The 19,602-nt window shown below is 42.2% G+C and overlaps 2 protein-coding genes across 5 annotated transcripts in view; one reads left to right on the top strand and one right to left on the bottom strand.

Moving 5' to 3' along the window:
* Positions 1–4,157, top strand: part of ANKFY1 (ankyrin repeat and FYVE domain containing 1) — a 79,916-nt gene extending 75,759 nt beyond the window's left edge. For all 3 annotated transcript variants that reach the window (XM_070735210.1, XM_070735208.1, XM_070735209.1), the window contains exon 25: positions 1,594–4,157. In XM_070735210.1, the coding sequence (XP_070591311.1) occupies positions 1,594–1,726 (133 nt within the window). In that variant the 3' untranslated portion in view covers positions 1,727–4,157. The remainder of the gene's footprint in view (positions 1–1,593) is intronic.
* Positions 4,158–7,883: 3,726 nt separating this feature from the next.
* CYB5D2 (cytochrome b5 domain containing 2) lies at positions 7,884–17,895 on the bottom strand. Of its 2 annotated transcripts, none has more exons than XM_070735213.1 (4): positions 17,622–17,895; positions 14,601–14,741; positions 13,090–13,276; positions 7,884–10,240 (listed from the first exon to the last, which is right to left on the bottom strand). In XM_070735213.1, the coding sequence occupies exons 1-4, from the start codon at positions 17,872–17,874 to the stop codon at positions 10,027–10,029; spliced, it is 795 nt and encodes a 264-aa protein (XP_070591314.1). In that variant the 5' UTR covers positions 17,875–17,895; the 3' UTR covers positions 7,884–10,026. The 2 variants fall into 2 exon arrangements, with proteins under 2 accessions (XP_070591314.1, XP_070591316.1); XM_070735215.1 differs by having other exon boundaries at positions 8,879–10,240; positions 14,622–14,741.
* Positions 17,896–19,602: the final 1,707 nt, after the last annotated feature.

Here is a 19,602-nt window from a genome sequence, read left to right as displayed (position 1 = left end):
AGGAAATAGTATAAGGGCAGACTAGATGGACCATGAGGTCTTCTTCTGCCGTCAGTCTTCTATGTTTCTATGTTTCTATCGTGGAATTCGTGAAAAAAACCTGAATAAATCAGGGGGGAAACAAACTGTATTAAATGTTTAAAAGTTGAGGAAATCATGTTTAAAAAATTGATTGCGTTGCCTGGCAGAGTCAAGCAAAAAATGAGCGTAATTGTGGCAACAACTTGCTTCCTCAGCTACCAATATTTCTCCACGGCTTAGCCATTTTGGTATGACACCATCTACGATCACACCTTAACTAGATCGCAGGGAAATGTCAAGGAAATACCAGAAAATTTCAAAATGCTTTTCCCCTGGACATCCTGATTAGTTATTACAGTGGTACCTCTACGTAAGAACTTAATTCGTTCTGTGACCAGGTTCTTAAGTATAAAAGGTTGTAAGTAGAAGCAATTTTTCCCCATAGGAATCAATGTGTGCAGACCCATTAGGAAAGAAAGAAAAGCTCAGAATTTGGGTGGGAGCAGGAAGATGAGGAGGAGGGCAGTCGCTGCTGAAGGAAGAAGGTGAGGTGAGAGGAATCAAAAAAATCCAAAACTTTAAGGCAAAAAAAAAAAAATAGGGACTCTGAGGCGGCGAGGAGGAGCATGCGCCTCCCATACACCCAGCACGAGGCTGCCTCCCATACACTGTGCCAGAGAGAGAAACCCAGGCGGGCGAGGGGGGAACCTCCCGCTCCTTTGACCGAAAGGCGGCTGCTGCTACCTGCTTCCTCTTCCTTCCCATGCTGAAGGGCTCCCCTCTTCTCTCACTCGCTCACTTTGTAGCCGGCGCCTTTCCTTCACTGGCGAATCATCGGTTTGGCTGAAACTGAGTTGATCCAGCCGAGGCGAAGCGCCCCCTTTTGTCTTTCCCCGCCCAGATGCTCTGGGAAGCAACCTTGCGCCGGGTGTATGGGAGGCAGCGCGAGGGAGTCACCACAGCGAACTGATTTATTCCCTCTCCAAGTGCCAAGAGAAAGGAAAACACTCCATTCGCTCTGGGCTGCCCAGAGCGAAGGGAGCGTTTCTTTTCTCTGGGTGCTGGCAGAGGTTTATTCCCTCTCCAAGCACCCAGAGAAAGGAAAATGCTTTATTCGCTCTGGACTGCCAAAAGCTCCTTAAACGCCATCAAAAGGCTCCTCTGGCAGCCCAGAAAAGCCCGAGATGGCCGGGATTAAAGGGGGAATGGCAGGAAACTGTCTGGGCCTTCGTGCTGCTCTCAAATTTCCTGGGAAATTTTTCCAGGCTCGGGTTCTTAAGGAGAAAATGGTTCTTAAGAAGAGGCAAAAAACCCACCCAGTTCTTATCTAGAAAAGTTCTTAAGTAGAGGTGTTCTTAGGTAGATGTACCACTGTATTTATTAAATTTAAATGGACACCTAGCCCTAACGATTGGCCATAAAAATTCCAGCCACTTTTAGTATTGTGGAAACCTCTAATATTTTTCTTTCCTGAACCTTCTCTTCCTAAAGAGGTCCCTTGATATTTTTTTATAGTAAAACAGATCATGGGCATGAAGTAAACACATCTCTTTCCTTCCTTGTTACTTGCAGCCGGCACTGTGGGCGTCTGCTCTGTCATAAGTGTTCAACCAAGGAGATCCCTATCATCAAATTTGAATTGAACAAGCCTGTCCGCGTTTGCAACACCTGCTTTGACGTCTTGACTGTTGGGGGTGTTTCCTAGTTGGCTGTGCGGAGGGGAACGCCTCCCCTCCCACCTTGTAACAGGCCTATCCCAAGACTCGTCTCATGGAGAAGCTCATAGTATGTCTTCCTGTTACAGTGGACTCTGACCAACTTAAGGGACCATGCAAATGCTATATTCCAGTATATATGAATTTTTTGTGGGGGGTATATTAATGTTAATGAATAATGATAGAAACTAAATTGGGAACAAACTGGGAATGCTTACAGAGATTTTGTGGGAAAACCAATACGATTTGGTTGAGCTGCTCTTCTTCCCGTTCAGAGCATGGCAAACCAAGTTTTTTGTACTTGCTGATCATGCAACAAAAAAGGCCTTCCTTGGTGATAAAACTGTGACTTAGCAAAGTCTTATCACACTTTTTTAAAGAGAAAAAATATTGTTAGCACTTACATTTCTGGGTAAGTATGAGCTGATCTGCCCCTTTTGTTACCTTCCTCGAGAGAACATTCTGGTGTCCTTTAATTATTATTATTATTATTATTATTTTTACAAAGGGCAGCTGTGCCAGGCATGGTGACTGCTTTTACCCCAAAAAGAGATTGACCGCAAGTTTAAGTTTTTGTTTAATGCATTGCTGAAAATTTTGTGTGGCCTTATAATGAAAGCTTTACCACTTCTCCTGTTGAAAAGGAGGCTGACTAAAGCTCCTAGATTTTCAGAACCCTTGTTTGCTCTCCTGTTGTCTAAACCGGGGAGCGACGAGGCCAGCTTTGCTATCAAATCCAATCAGGTTTTCTTAAGAAATAATGAATAATCCAAGCTGTCTTTCAGTAACGTATCAAAAACATTGCAAATAGTCCTATGTTTACAGTGATGTTGAAGGAAGGTCTAATGCTATGGGGCTAACTCCACATGCAATGATGATGCTACTATGGGACAAGATGCCTAGAGGCTGGGATGGTGAGACAGGGATAACCAGGAGAGGGAGAATAGTGCCAGTAGAGCAATCAACAGCAAGACAGTGACCCTTGGAGATGGTCATCTTTTTCCGTAAATCTTGAGACAGCCCAAGGTGACAAAACCCTTATGCATTAAGATGATTGTTGCAGCTCACATCAAGTCCGTGTGTAATAAGCAGCCTATCTTGAGCAAGATAAACTAGAATTGGCTTGCGGTTTTGTCTCCTGTGGGCATCTTTCCTTGGATAAAGACATTTTATTGTTGTCAGCAGATGTCACAGCAGGTCTCTTCTAAAATCTTGGGAATATATACAAGGGATGTTTTTGGTCATATGTTTAACACAGGGAAAAAATGGGTTTCTTGGGTTCAAACCACCATGTACTTAAATGTAGAGGATTAGGGTGGGTTGGTGCAATCTTATTAACAGAACCAAACCCTGGAAGATAATCAAGTCTTCCACTGGATCATGAATGGGTTAATTCAAACATGTGTCACTCTTCCCTTCAGTAACCGCTACTTTTCAGTGTCTATATGTATGTAAGGGAAGAGAAAAAAAATATTAACTAACTAAAAATTGCATTCTCTCCTTTCTAGAATACTAATACCACGTGGGTCAGTGTATACACATACGCAAAACAGAGTGTTACTTTTTGAAATATATTTCTGTGATTTGAGGGACATAAACAGCTTTACATGTTAAGCAAAATCTCGGGGGGGGGGGGATTGAGTAGAAAGAGACTTAAGGGGAAGACGTCAGTAATACATTTCAAATTGGATCCCAGTTTGCTGCTCGGCCCTTCTGATCAGTTGGGTGAAAAACTGGAATTCTGCCTTCAATGACATTCAGGGATGATCAGGGGATCCTTAGTAATTATTTGCCCTTTTCTAAAGTTCTTGCTTTTATCTATTTGCTTCAGAAGTCATTTAACCTATAATCAGTGCAATCTTTACCCCAGAGGTTTTCAAAGTTGGCAACTTTAAGACTTGTAGACTTTAACTCCACAAAATTGAAATCCACAAATCTTAAAAGTTGCCAACTTTGGGGACCCCTGCTCTACCTGCTCAAAGAAATAAGCTACTTTGTGAGGCTGTAGGCAGGCAGCTTGTTTTGGATAACTAGATGGGAAATGCAATAGTTCACCTGGTAACTCATCACACTTCATCTGGGCAAATGTAGGTGGAAAGGTGAACAAATTGCTACTTTTTCAGTTTACCTTAGTGATTCTGGTATTTTTTTAAGAGTTATTTTTTCATAGACACATTACCATATTTCTGCACTGGCATTACGAACATGATGTAACCACTTCCGGGTTGTAAATTGTATATACGACAGATCAATTAACATGCCAAAATTAAGCAGGCCTCTCTCAGTATCAATTGAGCTATGAGATTTCCCAGTATAAAGAGATTCTCCTGGGGGCGAGCGTGCTTGAATTTGAAATGGACTTGGTGGATTGCACAAAAGAAATAATTGTAAAGCACTTTTAATAAAAACACTTGTATCTGAGCCTATTCGACTGACTGGCCCAAAATTAGTGTGTTGTTTTATTTTAAAGAAAAATGCTTCTTGCTAGTCAATGTTTAAGTGTAGCACTTGAGGATCTGACATGTGCAATACTGTACTATGGTAGTTTATAAATTGGCTGAAATGTTAATTTGTTCTAATGATCTGAATTTGCTATCTGAAACTTATTTTCTTAAGAGAGAAAAAATGATAGTTCAGTTGATTGTCTTGAGAGCCAGCAAATTTCATCCGTTTCTGGCTTGTATTTACAGGCCTAAACAATGGCAATTGCTGTTGAATGAAACACCAGGGGAGATGGGGAGAACACTGCCTGGAATTTTCTTAATTTATTAAGTGACATCTTCAGTGTGGTGTTGTGAGTGGTGGCTTGCCCACTTGTTACCAGTGCTGAAGTACAATGTTCCCTCGATTTTCGTGGGTTCGAACTTCGCGAAAAGCCTATACCACGGATTTTCAAAAATATTAATGAAAAAATACTTAGCGGCTTTTCCCCCTATACCACAATTTTTCCCGCTTGATGACCAAACCTTCGTCCGCCTTTAATAAATATTTTTAAAATAAACTTTAATATATAAACATGGTGAGTAATAATCTAAATGGTTGCTAAGAGAATGGGAAATTGTAATTTAGGGGTTTAAAGTGTTAAGAGAAGGCTTGTGATACTGTTCATAGCCAAAAATAGTGTATTTACTTCCGCATCTCTACTTCACGGAAATTTGACTTTTGCGGGTGGTCTCAGAACGCATCCCCCGCAAAAATCGAGGGAACACTGTATTTCCTTCTTGGTACATTTTTTATCCGCAAATTACATGATGAAAAGTGGCTAAATGTTTTGCAAGAATATGAGAACTTGAACTGCTGTAACACTATTTATAAAGATGGTTACGGAGCTGTAAATCAACTGACAGAGATACTTTTATCTATGTTGATTTTGGCCATGGCATCAAACTCGCCAGGGATCTTTCTTTGTCTACAAAAGTGCAACCTTTTAGAAGTCTGGAAGCAACCATGACTATTGCTAATTTTCATGTTGTCATGTGCCCTTGGTTTCTCATCTTCAAAGGTGACCTGATTCTTCACGGATTTAGGTTTAAGATTCTTAAATCTCAGTGGCAAATCAACTTTTCCAGTTATAAAAAGAGAAGTGCCCAAATTTAGATTCCCTTTCTCCCATCCCTTGCTTCTGTACAAATTCAATCATTGGTCAGTTTCCCCATACTGCTTCTTTGGTCCTTCAAACACAGGCATGGAATAGGACTTCAGCTTGTGAATCCAATTAATCCCTTCCCTTTTCATCATTAGGTTGTGAAACTGATGGTAACAAAAGTGTTGTGCTCCAGTCTTATAATTTGTGACAGTACTTACTGTATAATTCAGTATGTGAGCATGGAAAGAATTTAGGACATTTCATCTGTGAATAGTTTTGGACACTAAATCTACTGTTGTTTTGTAGACATTGTTCAGCATTATCTGCAGCCAATTCACCCTATCTCAGACTTCTGTAAACTACAACCCGCTTGCCATCCCCTCCACTGGCCTTTTCTAAATGGTCACTAAGTGCCACAAAAAGGTTGTTCTAGCTAGAAAACACGTAAGCCCAACTTGATATAATTTAAATCTGTGGAATATGGGTATAGTCTGGAACTTATATTTTTGTCAAATGAGTTTGCTTTTTCAGGGTTCTGAGAGCACTGACCTATTTCTTGAATAGCTCTGAGCCTAAGATCCTAAAAATTAATTTTTCTTTGTTCATTTCCTAGCATATTAAAAATAAACCAGTTGTGTGAACCAATCTATAGAGGGAACTCATGATCACTCTAGGACAGTGTTGGCGAACCTATGGCATGCGGAGCAATATCAGGGGGCATGTGAGGCGTTTATTTATTTATTGAATTTGTATGCCGCCCCTCTCCGTGGACTCGGGGCGGCTAACAACAGTGATAAAAACAGAGTGTAAAAATCCAATACTAAGACAGCTAAAAACCCTTGTTATAAAACCAATCATACATACAAAGATACCATGCATAAATTGTAGAAGCCTAGGGGGAAAGATTATCTTAGTTCCCCCATGCCTGACGGCAGAGGTGGGTTTTGAGGAGCTTACGAAAGGCAAGGAGGGTGGGGGCTATTCTAATCTCTGGGGGGAGTTGGTTCCAGAGGGCCGGGGCCACCACAGAGAAGGTTCTTCCCCTGGGCCCTGCCAAACGACATTGTTTAGTTGACGGGACCCGGAGGAGGCCCACTCTGTGGGACCTAACTGGTCGCTGGGATTTGTGCGGCAGAAGGCGGTCCCTGAGATAATCTGGCCTGGTGCCAAGAAGGGCTTTATAGGTCATAACCAACACTTTGAATTGTGACTGGAAACTGATCGGCAACCAATGCAGACTGCGGCGTGTTGGTGTGACATGGGCATATTTAGGAAAGCCCATGATTGCTCTCGCAGCTGCATTACCCTAGGTCAGCTCCAGCATGAATGTGCCTGCTGGCCAGCTGATTTTTGGCTGCGGGGAAGGACAAATCGCCCTGTAGAGGCGTCAAGAGTGCAAAAATCCATCCAACAGGCAAAACAGAGATGCAGAAAAACAAACTTCCAGTTTGCCCATTGTGCTGTTTTTTGCACTCCAAGGCTTTAGGAAGCTTCCCTGAAGCCTCCAGAGTACAAAAAACAGCACAATGGGCAAACTGAAAGTCTGTTTTTCCGCACTTCCAGTTTGCCTGTTTGCCCGTTTTTCCGCTGTCCCAGGCTTCAGTGAGGCCTGCGCGCATGCATGGGGGGGGGGGAAGGGGGGTTGTGCACATGCGCAGTGTGGAGTTCATGTGTTGGGGGAAGGGAATGGGTGTGGGCACATGCCCATGTGCTAGCCCACATATACACTTCCTTTTTGCACGGAAACCAAAAAAGGTTCACCATTGCTGCTCTAGGTGTTTATGCTTGTTTGTAATTTAAAACCAAATTTCATTTCAGCATGACTTAAGCTCAGTCTTCGCTGAAGCTGCCTAGCTATGAATTTTATAGTAGCATTAAGCTGTTTGCAGTGCAGATTACTAAAAGGACTAAACTGTGTTTGGGAACGGATAACTGCTTGGCTTATGAAAGAGTGCTTATGAAATCTTGTATTCAAGTCAGGGGGACATTGGTGGATGTCTCCTTTGATTCTCCTCCCCGGCAACTCGGGTACTAAACCTAGATATCATAACATCAGGTAACAGAATTAAGCCTATGATGTCCAATATACAGTAGCTATTTGCAAACATGCAACTTTGTTTTAAAGTTGGTGTGTGTGTATTGCATTAAATACGTTTTGCCTGTACTTTTTTGTAAAAAAAGGCATAGCTTTCCTTATGGATTGACAGTACAAAACTCTAGTCTTACCCCTACCAGACTGGGGTTACTGCAGCCAACAGATCACTAATACCATTTTCATAGTAGGAAACTAAACATCTGCAAGTAAAATGGACTGTTTTTCACTTGTTCTTAGTTTGAGGAACAAAGTCTTAATCGTTTATTAAACTATTACTCTATAATCTTTCCTTCCAAAGCCCTGTAAAGCAATGTATTTTTCTAATATTTATATGCCAACTTGTAATTTCTTCTAATAAAGCAGTTTAACTGAATTGGACACCAGTAAGTTCATGGTTTCAGAAGTCTAGCAGAAGAACTGTATATTGCTGCAAACTGAGTACTGTATTGACACTAGGGATGCCCAATTTTATCCAAAAAAATTTTTTTTTAATTTTCACTTCACAAAGCTGGTATTATTTTCCAGATGTGTTGTTATTACAATTTGCTCAAGATCATAAGTATGGGTTCATTTGATGGTTAATACAAATCATAACCTGAAGTAATAAATTAAGCCAGATGGGTAACAATACAACAAAAGAGCAGCAAGAGCATTAAACTCTTTAAGTTATCTAATAAACCATAATTTAGCAGGGTTAATTTAAAGGTAAATGTTTTCTCTGTCCCATTGTGTCCTACTCTAGGGGCAGTAATCATCATGCCTGTTACTTAGCCAAGGGAGCCAGGTTTGTACAAAGAAATTTCTGTGGTCATATGGCCAGCATGACTAACCTACATGCTATGGGGCACGGAATGCTGTTTATCTACTCAATGTTTGCATGCTTCAAACTTAGGTGAGCAGGAGCTGGGACAATAATGGGAGCTCGCCCTGTTAATGCAGTGCACAGTTCTTCAACTCAGGCTGTCAGCCTTCCAGCTAATAATAAGCTCAGCGCCTTTAACCACTGAGCCATTGCGGGCTCCTTCGAGTGAATGCAGTTATTACTTAAATATGGTTTATAAAACAATCAGTTTAGAACTCATGTGTTAAGCTCCACCAAAGGGATGAGCTCTTGTTACTTCATCAGCTCCTGTCAATCTAGCAGTTTGAAAGGATGCAAATGCAATTACAGGTAGATAGGTAAGAATCACTTTGATGGGAAGGTCGCAGAGTTTCATGGCCTCAACATATAGTCACACTGGCCACAGAAGCTGGCTCCCTTTGGCTAAGAACCCCTAAAATTGGGTGCGACTGGATGGGAAAACCTTTATTTTTGCCATTTTATATGAGTTAGAAAATCAGTTACAGATAGTCCTCAACTTACAACTGTAATAGAGCCTGCCCATTAAGGTATAAGTTGTGACAGTCATAAAATGGGTTGGTGTCATGACTGATCTGATTTTATATCCCTTTTTACTTTAATTTTTTTTATATTTTTTATATCCCGCCAAGAGTTGGGTGCATAGTTCCCTCTAAGCTGAGCAGTGAGCAATCGCTCACTTAAAAATCATCATCAACTCAGGGTTTTCCAAACCTGCCCAGAAGCTGAGAGGGAAGGAGAGAGAGAGGAAGAGAGAGAAACAGATAGAAAAAAGAGAGGAAGGAAAAGAGAAAGAAAAAGAATGGGAGTAAGGAAGAGAGAAAGAAAATCCAAATCTAGTTTGAAACTAGCTCAACTATTTAAGTGGCATTTTGATATTGATAGAGTTGCCCTATTATGAGCTCACTGTTATAGACACACAGTACAGTATTTTATTTTGAAATTCTCTGAGGCAAAACAGGGTGGGTTTTTTATTTGTTTATTTGTTTGTTTGTTTATTTATTTATTATTTCTGTGCCGCCCAGTCCCAAAGGGACTGCCGCTCAGACACTATACTTTTCCGCCCACCCCCCACCCCCCAAAAATTAGAGGGAACACTGGTTGGGTGGCCTATAAATTTAATAAATTAAAATAAAATAAAATAACATTTTTGCTGCAGTCATCAAATAAGCCCATGGTTTGTTATGGGTACATTTTGCTGAAAAACAGAAGTGCCAGTTTTTGGCAAAAACATGACCACAGGATACTGCTAATGGCCATAAATATTGCCCAACTGCATATTGCCCGCATTTCAGTTGTCATAGCCCCAGGGTAGGTCCATTGTAACTAAGCAACAAGTCACAAATCGTAATCTACCCATACGCTACTGGTTCAAATGCTGATACCAATGATCTACGAAGCAGGTAAAGGGAGCCCATTTTACACCTCCATTCTTCGGGGCCAATGAATCTCTCTCTCTCTCTCTTCCTCCAATGCTAGATTCCTCTGCTTAGAGAATCATGTCATCAACTTCCCTGGTTTTAAACACACAATGTTTAAAGCGCTCTCTCCATTTCTGTTTTTTACCTTATGTTTAACAAACCCGTATTTTTAAAGAATGATTTTTTAAATTACAAATTCAAATTTTGCAAGCTATAATTTTAGGTTAGGGCTGTGTGTCTAAATACATAGTACAAGTTTCCTTCAAAGTGGCTTCCTTGAAAACCTGGATTGTGTAGAAGCTTTTAATCTTCAGTGAGGTACGGCTGACTCATTCTTTCACAGCACACCATTCAGAAAGTGGGTGACACCCTTTGTATTCCTGAAGGTTAGGACTGCTCAACTTTCCTTGGTCGCTTAGCCAGGTGGATTTCTCTTGCCCAGGAAACAGCTCTTCGGTCTTTATGCAAACGCAATGGCTACGACTCGACCCAGGTTCATAGAGTTTCCTAGGTACACCGGACCATTCTCGGCTGATGCCCCCGCTGAAAACCACAAAAAGAAAAAAAAATGAATGAACCAGGAAGAATGGGCCTGTTTAACAGCAATGTTGTAGTGGGTGCATACAACAGACTTCTGCATTTTTTAAAAGAAGCTGTGTGTTACCCTAAGACAGTGCCTCTCAATTATTTCCTGTTACGCCCCTCTCCCCCCAGGAAGAAGTAAACATTTCATGGCCTCTAACTCTCCGCTGCAATATTTGGCATGGTTTTTTTTCCACAAACACAAGTGACGCCTTAATTTATTTCGCTTCATGCTGTCCATTGCCAGCATTTTTAGACATAGTCAACATAGCGGTCTTTCCTTGTCTCCCACCATAGTCACAGTGAAGCCAAGCGCTATATATGCGTTGTCATATTTCCTCATCTTAGCTTTTGGGAGATTTATTTATTTATTAGATTTGTATGCCGCCCCTCTCTGTAGACGTAGATTTACGTTTGTCTCATCTCCGTCTCCTTTCTTTTCATCCCTATTAAATATTTTTCCATGGTGTCCCTTAAGGGTTTGTTATCTATACTTCATATTTCCTACTCTGTGTTGTGTGCTATTGTTTGGTGAAAAAAAAACCCTACTCCCTGCAGTAAAAAATCCATGTTCCCCAGGGTCACGTGCCCCCCCCCCCGGCATCACTCTGCACCCCACCAGAGTGGCCCACCCCACTATTTGAGAAGCACTGCGCCTAAGATTGCACGCTAATTGACCACTTGTTCAGTGACTGCTCGAACTTTGTAAAAAAAGCTTTGTAAAAAACTTTATAGTCTGGAGGACAGAAGGAAAAGGGGGGACATGATCTAAACATTTAAATATTTAAAGGGTTAAATAAGGTTCGGGGGGAAGTGTTTTTAATAGGAAAGGGAACACAAGAACAAGGGGACACAATCTGAAGTTAGTTGGGGGAAAGATCAAAGGCAACATGAGAAAATATTACTTTACTGAAAGAGTAGTAGATCCTTGGAACAAACTTCCAGCAGACGTGGTTGGTAAATCCACAGTAACTGAATTTAAACATGCCTGGGATAAACATATATCCATTGTAAGATAAAATACAGGAAATAGTATAAGGGCAGACTAGATGGACCATGAGGTCTTTTTCTGTCATCAGTCTTCTATGTTTCTAAGCACTGAAAGAATGATGCTTATGGCTGGCCTTCAAAGTTCCAGCCATCACAGCATCCTCTCAGTCTTGTCACTGTAATATAGCCCTTATTTATGACCACTGTTGCATTCTGCAATCACATGACTGAAATTTCCAATCTTCCCTGCTGGCTTCCAACAAGCAAAGCCAATGGGAAAACAGGCAGTTGTGATCACATGAGGTCCTTGCGTAATAGTAACGGGACTGCCAGAACTGCTGTTGCTAATCAAGCAAAACATGGGCTCATCTGAAGCACAATGTTGCACTTTATGACCAAGTTGTTTAGTGCTGCAATTCCTATTACTGCTGTTAAACAAGGACTTACATGTAATAAAAGGTAGTTTTCTCCATCCAGTTGTGTCTGATTCTAGAACACAGAATTCCATTTCTTGGCCAAGGGAGTTGGGTTAAGTTGTCCCGAGACTGATGGCGAATAGATGGCACATGGAATCATATCTGCCAGCCCATGAACCCTAGCTCAGCTCCAGCACGCATGGGTGCCCTGGACAGCTGATTTTTGGCTCGCAAGGACTTTCTGGGAGGGCATTTTCAGTTTCTGGAGAGCCTCTGGGGAGATGGAGAGAGCGTTTTTGCCCTCCTCAGGCTCCAGGGAAGGCTCTGGACCCTGGGGTGGGTGAAAAACGGGCCTGCCAGGCCCACCAGAAGTTGGGAAACAGGCTGTTGCTGGCCTCCAGAGAGCATCCAGGGGGCAGCAGGGGATGCAATTTCCGCCCTCCCCAGACATTGAATTATGGTGTGGGCACTCACACAAGTGCGATAGCATGCGCGCATGCACTTTCAGCACCCGAGGGGAAAAAGGTTCAGCATCACTGTCCTAAGACCTTGATAACAAAACTGTGGCATGGAGAGCCCTATCTGCCGGCATGCAAGCTGTTGCCCTAGCTCAGCTCCAGCGCACATGTGCATGCCAGCCAGCTGATTTTTGGCTTGTGCAGAGCCTCCGGAAGGGTGTTTTCGGCCTCCGGAGGACCTCTGGCAGGGGGAGGGCATTTTCAGCCTCTCCAAGCTCCAGGGAGGCCTCTGGAGCCTCGGGAGGGCGAAAAACAGACCTACTGGGCCCACCAGAAGTTTGGAAAAGGGGGAAAGGTTCGTGTGAACATGCACAAGTACATCAGGGCGCAGGGAAGCACTGAATTATTGGTGTGGGCACATGCAGACGTGATAGCGCATGTCCATGCATTTTTGGCACCCAGGGGGAAAAAGGTTCGCCATCACTGTCCTAAGACATTTTATTTGGCTATATGCCAAAGGCATGGACCACTGTTGCCTCCCACCAAAATGCCACCTGTTCATTTACTTGCATATTTTTTGAACTGCTAGATGGGCTGGAGCAGGAGTGGGAGCTCACCCTGTTGTGTGGTCCCCCTTTCCAGCCGACAAAGCTCAGCATCTTTAACCACTGAGCCATCACACTCTTACTGCAGCATTAAAAGAGCACTGCCCAGTTTATATTTATTTTTAAAAATAACTTTACTACCACAAGCGGTAAGACAAAAAGAACTCCTTTCTCCCTACCACCAACACACTACCCACCTTCAGAATGACACAACAAAGAGTTACCGATGAATCTCAGGCGTATGACTATGAGGCATAGATCCCATGTCTGCATCATACAATTAAACTTGGTGGGTTTACTGTCATCCTGTCCTCCTTCAACGTTGTAACCGCAAATCCTACCTCTGCTTGGAGCACCAGACCCTGCTTCCTCCAGCTGAGCTCCATTCAGAGTTACAAGGCGGAAACTGGTTCTTTCGCTCAGCCTCCTTGGCCTGCAGCTTCTCCCCTTCTTCTATGAGAGCTTGGGCCTCCTCCAAAACCTTAGTAGGTTGCCCATTTTCTTGGTAAAATCGTCCAGCTACTTTGCCTTTTGTAAAATGAAGTAATAGATAACATATGTCACTGTACACTCATCCCTGAGACTCACACAGCCCACACTTAACAATTCCATGTTTGGCTTAATCATGGTTTTGCTAACTCTAATTTTTTGTTATACACTGAACAATAAACCAAGTTTTAATGGGAAAATGATTAGGTTAATAGTTTTTTGCTCTTCACTGTTTGATTTCTTTTTAAAAGTATATAACTTGGGTGCATTTGGCAAGTTTACTTAACTACTATTTTACATCAAATCCGTTTGCTTTGCTGAATTGTGAAAACAACTTGAGATGGAAGCAAAAATACTGTAAAACTATAAGCTTCTTCGGATTGATAAAATAATAATTGATCAGTTAAGGCAAAGTCCATTAAGTGTTCTAAGGCAGTGTTTCCCAACCTTGGCAACTTGAAGATATTTGGACTTCAAATCCCAGAATTCCCCAGACAGCAAATGCTGGCTGGGGAATTCTGGGAGTTGAAGTCTAGATATCTTCAAGTTGCCAAGGTTGGGAAACACTGTTCTAAGGTATTTAAACACACTACATTCTCTTAATAAACCTGATATTCTTACATACTCCAATAGGAATTCTGCATTTTGATTGTTCATAGCAAGATAGGCAAGTAAAAGATAAATATTTATTTATTTATTATTTAGATTTGTATGCCGCCCCTCTCCGCAGACTCGGGGCAGCTCACAGCAAACCAAAACAATTCATGACAAATCTAAATTATAATTTAAAATATTTTTAAAAAACCATTTACTAAACAAACATACCTACAAACATACCATGCATAAATTGTATACGTATAACCGGGGGAGATGTCTTAGTTCCCCCATGCCTGACGACAAAGGTGGATTTTAAGGAGCTTACGAAAGGCAAGGAGAGTAGGGGCAGTCCTAAACTCTGGGGGGAGCTGGTTTCAGAGAGTCGGGGCCGCCACAGAGAAGGCTCTTCCCCTGGGGCCCGCCAACTGACATTGTTTAGTTGACGGGACCCGGAGAAGGCCCACTCTGTGGGACCTAATGGGTCGCTGGGATTCGTGCGGCAGAAGGCGGTCTCGGAGATATTCTGGTCCAATGCCATGTAGGGCTTTAAAGGTCATAACCAACACTTTGAATTGTGACTGGAGACTGATCGGCAACCAATGCAGACTATAAATTTATAAAATTTATAGGCCATCCACCTTATCTCAACGTAACTCAGCAACTATCCACATCAATAGAGTTAGCAGCACACTACACTTAAGATGTGGCTGAAACGTTGGTGCAAACAAGATTGATTGGTGTCTAGTTTCAAGGCATCTTTACATACCGATATGCACATAATTCTTACAGTAGAAGGAAAGCCAGTTCTGGATGGCCAGCATTTGTGATGGTAACAATCCTGAAACATCATCCACCAGGCCAGCTGGGGTGAAGTCACCTGTGGCAAAAGCTCTGGAGGCATCTTTCCCTGGACAAAGAAACAGAAAACGCCTGCTTTGTCACCCAATTAACCCAACTTTTGGCCTTGTACAATACTTTTTTTCCCTGGTAAGAATAGAATAGAATTCTTTATTGGCCAAGTGTGATTGAACACACAAGGAATTTGTCTTGGTGCCTATGCTCTCAGTGTACATAAAAGAAAAAGATACATCTGTCAAGAATCATGAGGTACAACACTTAATGATTGTCATAGGGGTCAAATAAGCAAAGAGGAAACAATCATTATTAATAAAAATCTTAAGAATAAAAGCAACAACTTGCAGTTACATTATAGAATACTTGTACATCATCTAATAAAATAGATTAGATTTGCACACATCTAAGCCATAAGAACTGTTGTGGTTAGTTCTGGCCCAGCTCCTGCCCCAAGGAATATGCAGGTGGATGTGGGGGAAACATCCACATGCCGCAGGCCTGTTTTGCTCCCAGTGGAATCTGCCGAAGAAGCCTCCTCTAACCAAGGAAGCGTGAGTGACAGGGAAGAGGGGAGTTTGGCAGACAGCCCAAGAGGAGATCAATCATCTGTATCATCCTTGAATTCTGAACAAGAATTAATGACACATCCACGCATGCGTAGAGTGATGCATAGGAGACAACAACTGAAGGATTATTACAAGAGAAAATGAGGCCACCTACGGTTGGATGGGGCTGCTGTAATTAGTGTTACAGATAAAAGTGCAACCTGGTGTTTTAGCCTCATGGCAGTTTATCTGATTCATTGTTTCGTCAAGATCGTGGGTTTTGTGCTGTTCAAGATTGTGTGTGGACTCTCTGGACTTTAGAATTGGACTCAATTTACCAGTTATTGGGTGAGTAATTGAATTGCATTTAACCTGTGCCTTGTGTGTACCAGAAAATCCCTTTGACGTTTAAAAAGGGAGCTGTTTCTGTTTTTCTGTTTATAAAAACTTTTGGGTTTTCCTTTTATCGTGTGGTGTGTGTCTTCCTGGAATAATTACTCTGTAATTATGGGCGGTTGAAACACGCTGGCAGAACAAGAACTATACAAAATTAAAATTTGACTCTCTAGGTCAGGGTGTCAAACTCGATTTCCTTGAGATCCACACCAGGGTTTTGTTTGACCTTGGGGGCAGGGGGGGCATGGCCAGCTTTATGTCACCTGTGGACTGAGCACTCTGAGCTCCATTTTCAGCTAGGATGGCCTCCTGTAACCCTCTGCCAGGAGAAATCTGGGGAGGGCCACTGTTTCCAGGGGGTCCCGCGGCCAAATCTAAGCACCCCTTGGGTTGAATTTGGCTTGCGGACCTTGAAGTTTGACAACCCATTTCTTTTTTTTTTAAATGCAATCAGATGAACCATTTTGTGTGAATCCAGCTACTTAGCAACCACAGGATCAAAAGGTTAAGAGTTGATCTCACCAGCACAGATCTAATGGCAGATGTAATGGGAGGGGCAGATGTAATCAAGGCAGTCCTCCAAATAACCATTTACCTGGTGGTTCTCTCAAGTAGAGTAGAGTAGAATAGAAGAATAGAATAGAATAGTATTCTTTATTGGCCAAGTGTGATTGGGCAAACAAGGAATTTGTCTTTGGTGGAGTGGAATAGAATAGAATAGTATTCTTTATTGGCCAAGTGTGATTGGACAAACAAGGAATTTGTCTTTGGTGCATACACTCTCAGTGTACATAAAGATACATTTATTAAGAATCATGAGGTACAACACTTAATGATTGTCATATGATACAAATAAGCAATCAGGGAACAATAATATAAATCGTAAGGATACAAGCAACAGTCATACAGTCATAAGTGGGAGGAGATGGGTGATAGGAACGATGAGAAGACCAATAGTAAGAATAATGCAGCCTTAGTGAATACTTTGACAGTGGTGAGGGAAATATTTGTTTAGCAGTGCTGGCATTTAGGAAAAAACTGTTCCCGTGTCTAGTCTTATGTGGTAGGAGTTGAAACAATTTATGTTCAGGATACGAGGGGGACAACCATTTGTCTCAAATGGTATACTATAGGGTTTCCTGCCTGAGCAGGTGATTGAACTAGAAGACCTTCAAGGTCCCTTCCAACGCTGCTATTCTATTCTACTCTACCCTATCCTACCTATTCTTCTATTTTATTCTATTCTACCCTACCCTATTATTCTAGTCTACACTATCCTACCTATTATTCTATTCTATTCTATCCTACCTATTATTCTATTCTACTCTATCCTACCTATTATTCTATTCTATTCTATCCTACCTATTATTCTATTCTATTCTACTCTATCCTACCTATTATTCTAGTCTATCCTATTATTCTATTCTACTGTATCCTACCTATTATTCTATTCTATTCTACCCTACCTTTATCCTATTCTACTCTGCCCTACCCTATTATTCTATTCTACTCTACCCTGTTCTTCAATTCTATTCTACTGTACCCTATCCTACCCTATTCTACTCCACTCTACCCTGTTCTTCAATTCTATTCTACTGTACCCTATCCTACCCTATTCTACTCCACTCTACCCTATTCCTATCCTTCTATTCTATTTATTCTATTCTACCTATATCCTATACTTCCTGTCCTACTCTATCCTTCCCTATTCTTCTATTCTATTCTAATTTGTATTGATTTATTTAGTCATGTTTATGGAGTGCATATTGGAGGTGGAGACCCTGAGATCTGCATGCAACGGAATTTCATTTTAGTGTACGCTGATCAGTGTACATTCGAAGTGGCAATAAAGCCTTCTTCGAAGTCTTCTCATTGTATAGGTGTGTAAATCACACCCATTTGCACCCCCTGCACCGCCCACGCGAGCGGGGAGAACGGCTCGCCCATTCAGCCGAGCCTGGGTGGGCGAGCGGGGCGGCGAGGCGGGTTACCTGAGAAGAAGCCGTAAGCGCCTCCGGGGCCGTAATGCCTGTGCCCCTGTTGCACGTCGAACACCTGGCCCAAGACGGCCAGGTAAAGTCCCGGGCTTCCCTCGGTGCCCGTGTAGCGGCTCAGCTCGGCGGCGCTTAGGACCGCCTCTCCGCTGCAGTCCCGCCCCGGCCACCACCAAGGAGGGAAGCCGCGAGCCGCCAGCCAGGCCACCGCCCAGCCCAGAGCCAGAGCCGCCAACGCCGGCCGCAGCATGAGGCGGGCCCTGAACGGCTAGGAAGGGCAGGAGCCAGCACTCAAAATGGCCCCCGGTGAGTTAACGCGCTGGGGCACGCGTCACGATTTTCCGCCACGTTCATTGGTTGTTGGTTTCGGAGGACTCCGATTGGCTATGCTGCGCCGCTATGTTAAAGGCTCCTTTGTGTTTCTATATAGACCAAAAAAGAACAGAGAAGCACCAATTCCGAGCTTCAGGGTTTCTAATTGAGTTTCCGATTCGGGAAAGAAAAAACGTAAGCCGTGGAAAGCAAGCGAAGAGGCTGACTGACACCAGTAAGGATTTTGTCCTGAACATATTTGCTGGCGCCCGCGCGTCGGCAGCTGAAAGTGCTTGAGCCAATGCGGAAACTCTGCAGGAGCAGAAGGACCGGTTAGCATTTGGATGGGAGACCAACAGGAAATCACGGAACCACTGTATTGGATAAACTGGAAAGTTGAAAAGGAAAATCCTGGAGCTTGGAAATGGTGATCTCTTTTTGGTCCTAAAGGGAAATGGTTTCTGTGGCATAAAACACTTTCCTCCAGTTCCACTGCTTGCCAGCATCCCATCCTCTCCCTCACCTACCATAAACTGCCTGGATGAAGTCATAAAAGCATTAGAATTCCACCAACCCCTACTTTCTGCCTGCTCTCCCTTCTCTCCAGTAATGGGCTGCTGCCCCCATGGGGGTGGATGCAGTGGGGTAGTAAGTTTATGCATTTAATAATAATAATAATAATAATAATAATAATAATAATAATAATAATAATTTATTAGATTTGTATGCCGCCCCTCTCCAAAGACTCGGGGCGGCTCACAACAATAATAAAAACAATGTTACAGTGGAACAAATCTAATATTAAAAGGGGAAAAAATATAAAACCCCTATTTATTGAATACTTAATAGTTTTTTTATTGTCCTTCCTTCTCCAGTATGTTAGTATGATCCCTAATTACTTTTAAAATAGGAAATAATTAAATAGCATGTTTTTACCCATAACCGCTTTAATCATTCTAATCATTATCTATAACTGAACTTTTATAGCAATGAAAGAAAATTGAGCTACTTGCCTAATCTGTTATCATACCGAACCTTGTGGGTTCAGTACAAAACTTTAAAAGGTTACTGTGCTCCTCAACAAATAAGGTTGTCTAGCATTTGTCCTTTTTGTGGCTATTCAAATAATGTGACAATCAACTGAAAAAGAGTCCAAACTCCTATTTGAAAACTTACCTTGACTGGTAAGCCAACCCCACCCAGTCACATGACCTTTAAGCCACTCCTGGTCACATGATTGTCAAGCCACCCCTACCTGGTCATATGACCATCAAGCCACACCCATAGCGTGGCAGTAAAATTTTTGGCAGCCCGTCTTGATTGTGATTCTCAACTTCACTTTCCTTCTCAGCCTTTGCCTCACCTTCACCTGCACCCTAAACCACTGGTGGAATTCAATTTTTTTTTACTACTGGTTCTGTGGATGTGACTTGGTGGATGTGGCAGGGGAAAGATACTATAAAATATCCATTCTTGGGTTCATTAGATCTTGGCCAACCTGGCCTATGAATGTATAGTGGGTTTGTTGATTGAATGCATGTATGTGTATTTTAATTGGTTCTTTAGTTTTTAGATTTAATTTTTAATTTTAATCAATTGGATTTCGATGTACATTGTCTTTTTATATGTTGTAAGCTGCCCCTAGTCCTAGGAAAGGGGTAGCATA

This window comes from Erythrolamprus reginae, chromosome 1 (assembly GCF_031021105.1).
Source record: "Erythrolamprus reginae isolate rEryReg1 chromosome 1, rEryReg1.hap1, whole genome shotgun sequence".
Classification (NCBI taxonomy): Eukaryota; Metazoa; Chordata; class Lepidosauria; order Squamata; family Dipsadidae; genus Erythrolamprus; species Erythrolamprus reginae.
This window is presented reverse-complemented; position numbering and strand designations above follow the sequence as displayed.